The 5,577-nt window shown below is 51.2% G+C and overlaps 1 protein-coding gene across 1 annotated transcript in view; it reads right to left on the bottom strand.

Moving 5' to 3' along the window:
• Nucleotides 1-5,577, bottom strand: part of EYA2 (EYA transcriptional coactivator and phosphatase 2) — a 154,508-nt gene that overhangs the window by 13,665 nt on the left and 135,266 nt on the right. The window contains exons 11-12 of the mRNA XM_011369390.2: nt 3,794-3,954; nt 76-190 (exon numbers count right to left, since the gene is read on the bottom strand). Coding sequence (XP_011367692.1) covers nt 76-190; nt 3,794-3,954 — 276 coding nt within the window. The remainder of the gene's footprint in view (nt 1-75; nt 191-3,793; nt 3,955-5,577) is intronic.

Genomic DNA, 5,577 nt, shown 5'->3' on the forward strand with positions numbered 1-5,577 from the left:
TGGGAATGGAGGAGGCACCACCCTTGAATGGGAAAGAGCTCAGTGGCATGAGGGAAGACGAGGGCCCCCGCGTACCGGGAATTGATGAGGTTTAGTGCCTTCAGGGAGTGGGTCAGCCAGAGGTCGGTCAGAGCTTCCAGCTCAGCTCTGAGCTGTAGCCAGGTCTCTCTTTTGGGAGCGCCTATCAAGCCTACGGACACAGAAAATAAAGACGGGGAAGGTGTCATTTCAGAAAGGGTCGAGAGAGGGTGGGGATAGGGAAAGGGAGTCTAGCTACCATACCTTGAGGTTTCAAATCAGATGCTATGCAAGGTCAACTTCAATCCAGTGATCTTAATCTTACTTTGGGACTGATTGATTGATCGATCAATAATACATCCACTGACTGATCCGTTCATCCACCCATCATCCACCCATCCATCCTTCCATCATCCATCCATCCACCCATCCAACCATCCATCCACCCATCATCCATCCACCCATTCATCATCCATCCAAAAAAATTCAGAAGTGCCTTCTGCATGGTCAATATTCTAACAGGCACTGAATAGACAGAGATAAACAAAACATGCCAATTATAGCACTTACACTGTTACAATGGAGATAAAAATTAATAAAAAGCAATAAAGAGTAACATTTCTTGAGTGCTTACTGTATGTAGGGCCCTGTGCTTTTAACATGACTTATTTAATTTCATTCCCACAGTGACCCTAGAGGTGGACACTCTTTCTTTTTTTAACATTGAGGTAAAATTGACATGTGATATTAGGTTAGTCGGGTAAGGAAACTGAGGCTTTGTGAGGCTTTGTGACTTGCTCGCAGTAGAGAGGAAGTAATGGAGACAGGTTTGGCGCCGAGGCAGCTAACCTCCAGAGCCCACGCTATGATGTTTCTAAACCCGACCGACATTCTCCAGGCCGTCAGGGCCCTTAAGATAAGGTTTGGACTCGATACCCATGACCCTGCCCCTACTGAGTTGCCAGTATCATCTCTTGACATGGCCCTGATGCCCTTCCATTCCAGCCCGAGTGGCCTCCTCTTTATTCCTTGTCCCCTTTTTGCCTGGCTAAATTCTTCACACTCATAAATGTCATTTATTCTGAAGGTCTAGCCTGGTCACTTCCTTTTATTTTACACTCTCTCAACGTACGATACGTCTTCATAGCGCTTCTTACAACTATAATTTAAAACGTATCTGTGTAATTATGTGTTTGGTGTCCGCCTTGGTCACGAGACTGTTTGCGCTTTGGCGGCTGGGACCAAGGTGGTCTTGTTCACTACCAAAGCCTCAGCCCGCGTAGCGGGGGCTGGCGTATGGCTGGCGCTGGATCGGTGTTTGCCGAAGGAAGAACGGGTTCACTGGGACAAAGTGCTATGTCATGCCCGTGCTACTTGGACGTCATCTTTCCCACACGGAAGACCCGAGCTGTCCCAACCCCTGCCCGCGGCCTGCAAGGCCCCGCACCATCTGGACAAGGCCAGCTCTCTCGTCCCATCCCTTACTTCATGCCCCCTCACTCCAGCCACGCTGGCCTTCTTTATCTTCCAGAAAAGCATCAAACTCCTCTGTTCTTGGGGTTTTTCATTTCCTCTTTGTGGTAGACCCTGCTAGGGGCCTTCCACTATCCATTTTTCTCTTTAGTAATTAATAAAAATAAAAGTATAAAATAATCCTTCTCAGTAATAAGGCCCCTGAGTGTTGGCTGAGTACATACATGGCTGCCGGGCTGAAAGGCTACATTCCTCAGGCTCCGTCTTGGCCGTCCCCAGGCTGGTTCTGTGAGGCAGAAACAGCTGGGGAAGGTGCGGGGAGGAGGGAGCAGAGGCTGCAAGGGGGAGAGGAAGGAGTTTGGCTGCCACTGGCAACCTGCCAGCTGTGAGCTCCCTGCCTGTTGACACATTGGGTAATTTCCCCTCAGTTTATGGGAAGGAAAACAGCCTGACAGAAGCCCTGGGCATTTCCTGGGGCTTAACGTGGGTGAGGAGCAGATGACAGCCATTGGCTGACTCTATTCCTGTCTCCCCTACCCCAAGCACACCTGCTCCCCACCTTTCTCCATGGAAGGGTGGGTGAGCAAGCCGGGCTGACCCCGAAGCTCTCTGCTCCACTCCTGCGGTCCACAGAGTGGGATATGAGAGGCCATGGAGGTGGTGGACCGGCCAGTCTGGGACTCCACTGTCCTCTGCTGCCCGGCTGAGTGATGCTGGGCAGGTTACTTAACCTCTCTGACCTCAGTTTCCACCTTCACACACCATGGGCGATAAAAGCACTTACCGTACAGGCATGTTTTAAAGAGCAAACAAGCTATTAGATGAAAAGCCCTTAAAACAGAGTCTGGCATAGAGTAAGCACTCAGTAAACATTAGCTATTGCCAGGGCTGCATTAGGACCACAGCCACACACACGATTGAAAACCTGTCCTGATGGGCTGTCAGGGAAAGCAGGAGACACAGCAGAGCCTGCAAGACTTCCCAGAAAACTGAAAGTAACTGGTGATAAAGGCTGCCGTTTACTGAGCGCCTGCTTATACGAGGCGTGGAGATAGGCCTTGTGCATGCATTAACAAGAAACCTCACCACGATCCAGGCAAGTACAATTATTCTTAGCCCCATCTTGTAGACCTAGAAACTGTGGCTCAGACGGATTATGTATCTTGCTAAAAGTCACATAGCTAGAAAGTGGCAGCCCTGGGACTGGAAGTGGATTCCATCCAGTTTGAGACCCTAAATTCTACTCTTCCTGGGGGTCAGGGGAGGGAGCCCTCGAAGCTTTTGGGGCCAAAGTGTATATGGCAGATAGTATTAGCTGCTTACTCAAACCTTTTCCCTTTACGGGCCAGTAGCTGGTTTCACATACTGGGACCATCAAAACACCCCGAAATGCCTCCCATCAAGAACTAATGGCCTGGAGAAACAGCGATCTAGGGTCTGGCTGCTGCCAAGCCAACCCTGTCTTCAGCCCCTTCCAGATTTCTGGTTCGGTGCCAGAAAACAACGCCCTCCTGCTACAGATACTGGTGGCTGTCACCTCGGCTGCATATCAGAATCACCCAGGGAGCTCCATGTACTGACACCCAGGCCACAGAAAGACCAAGAAAATCAGATCAGAGATTCCTGAGCGGGCACCAATATGAGCCAAGTTTGAGAACCAGTGGCTTTTAGTGCTTCTTTAACTTCAATGTTTCCCCAGATTCACTGGGGGTCTTGGCATCTACCAGGCACCGAGGTGATGCTCAGGCAGCTGGTCTGCGGACCACAGTCTGAGCAGCGAGGGCTGAAGCGGCTGGTCCCCAGACTCGAGCAAGCATCAGAATCACCCGGATGGGTGTTTGAACACAGATGGCCGGGCCACCCCAGCGCTTCAGACTCGATAGGTCCGAGGTGGAGCTAGAGAACCTACATTTCTAACAGGTCTCCAGGTGATGCTGATGCTGATGCTGCTGGTCTGAAGACCACACCTGGAGAACCCCTGGTTGTGATTTAGACATGGGAGGGCCCACCCCACGCGCACCCCCCACTGGTGGGTCGTGTAGCATTTCGTAAGGTGCTCTATCAATTCTTCAGCTTCCTCCCCCCAAAGCGATGAAATACTAGTGTCCTCTTCCAGAGAATGTCCTGAGGATGTCACCGCGTGAGCTGGTATCACCAACCCTCTCAGAACAGTGCCTGGCATGGAGCAGGTGCGACTTAAGCGACCGCATCCATCCCTGAGGAATTTCCCTTGGTCCAGGCAGCAGCCTGAGCTCGGGCAGCCCCGCGGCCACCGTGGACGACCCTCTCCCGGCCCACTCACCACCGACGTTGTTCTTATAGGTGTTGTACATCTCCTTGACCCGCCGGTAGCGGAAGGCCAGTTTCCTCATCCAGTCCACGCCGCCATGGACACCAGAGCCCAGGCACAGGTTGGCTCCTGGGGCCGAGCTGTGGAAGCCGTCGGCGGAGAAGTTGTACGTGCTGGGGATGGGGAAGGGGACAGGAGGGAGCAGAGTGTTAACATGGGGATCTTCACCCGGAGACCGCGGGCCCCATGGGTGGGGCGTAGGGCATCACAAAGCCACCGAACGTGCAAGGGTGATGTGTGCCCGTGAGTCCAGGGAAGAGCGGGACTGTGGCTTTTACTGGCCTTCCCAAGAATGGTGGCATCTTTTGCTCTTGCCTAATCAGCATCCATTTTCCTTTCTTTTGGTAAAAAAGAGCATGTCTATTTTCTTTTACGGAGAACTATCCGTGATCCCTACATGCTGCAGCCAAGCTAGGGAAAGCCTCTCTCCCTCTCCCTTTAGAATTTGAGGCTGGAAGAGAATTCCAAAAAACGGTTGGATTTGGTTCATCCTGACCAAGGAGTCCAGAAGAAAACCTTGGTTAGTTGCCGCTGCTTTGACCCAAGTCCGCCCTGCTTCAGACCCCTTTGGAGGCCTGGCTGCCGACCCTTCCTTCCCATTCTGTGAGCATCTCCGTATCTTTCCACAGACTTTCCCTAGTTTAATTTTTTTCTTTTTTGTTAAATTAGAGTTGATCACTGGTGCTTTGCAGATATAACCCTCCACCTTGGATGAGGCATGCTGGGCTAAGAAGGTCTGCGTGCGGGACTGGGGACAAGTCAGAATATCATACAAAGTCAATGACAAAAGTGACAGCTGGGAACCGGAAGTGGGAAGTGTGGACGATTCGCCACCTACAGCAACTGGAGGGTAAGAATGGAGACCCCAGCCCTCCAGAGAACACCATTTTGTTTCTCTCTTCCATCTTACAGGTTCGCAAAATCACAGGAGTGACTTTGCTAGAACGTCGCAAGGAGAAACCAGGGTGTAAGAAGGGGTGTGTATACAGCACGGCCAGACGCTTCTAAGACAGATATGAAAGTCTCTTCCGAGAAGAAAAGGCCGAAAGGAAACACGTCAGCGTGGTACCATGCTGTCTCAGGGTGTGGGTTTGGCTGACATTTTTTCTCCTTGTGTTGTTTTGCTGTTTCTGGGTTTTCTACGATGAGCTGATGCGTGGAAAAAGAAAGGCGGTTTTATTTTTTGAAAAGATGCAATGGGAAAGGAATGAAACCACGTTTGCAAATTGTGTCTTCAGTGCCTCTGGTTTAGCACCACCGCTATGGCAGAGATAAAAAGGAATTTGCACAGTGCGAAGTGAGTGCCAGAACACAGCATGATGTGACATGCTGCCGTCACACACCAAGCCGGGGGCTCAGCCCTGCTCTGAGCAGAGGTCAGGCGTCTAGGCCTTGACAGAACGCTTCTCAGGGAAGAGGCTGTAGTGGTGACAACACAGACTCTGCAGGATCCACAGAAACGCCTTGGGCCATGTTCAAACTCAGCAGCAAATGTCACCTTGGGGACTCTCTGGGGCGGGCTGGCCAGGAGGACACTGGCCCCGGTGACTTAGTCTCAAAGGCCTCCAGTGCAGACTCTGGTGTTCCCCCAGAGCAGGTTGTGTGGACAGCCACAGGGAGATACCAACAGAAGTTTTTCTTTAGACGTCTTTAAATTCTTGCCCATTAACGGACAAGAATACTCATGTACACACATATGTCCATTTAAATGTATACATACATTGCCCAACACATAC

The sequence above is a fragment of the Pteropus vampyrus genome, unplaced genomic scaffold (assembly GCF_000151845.1).
Source record: "Pteropus vampyrus isolate Shadow unplaced genomic scaffold, Pvam_2.0 Scaffold147, whole genome shotgun sequence".
In the NCBI taxonomy this organism is placed as follows: Eukaryota; Metazoa; Chordata; class Mammalia; order Chiroptera; family Pteropodidae; genus Pteropus; species Pteropus vampyrus.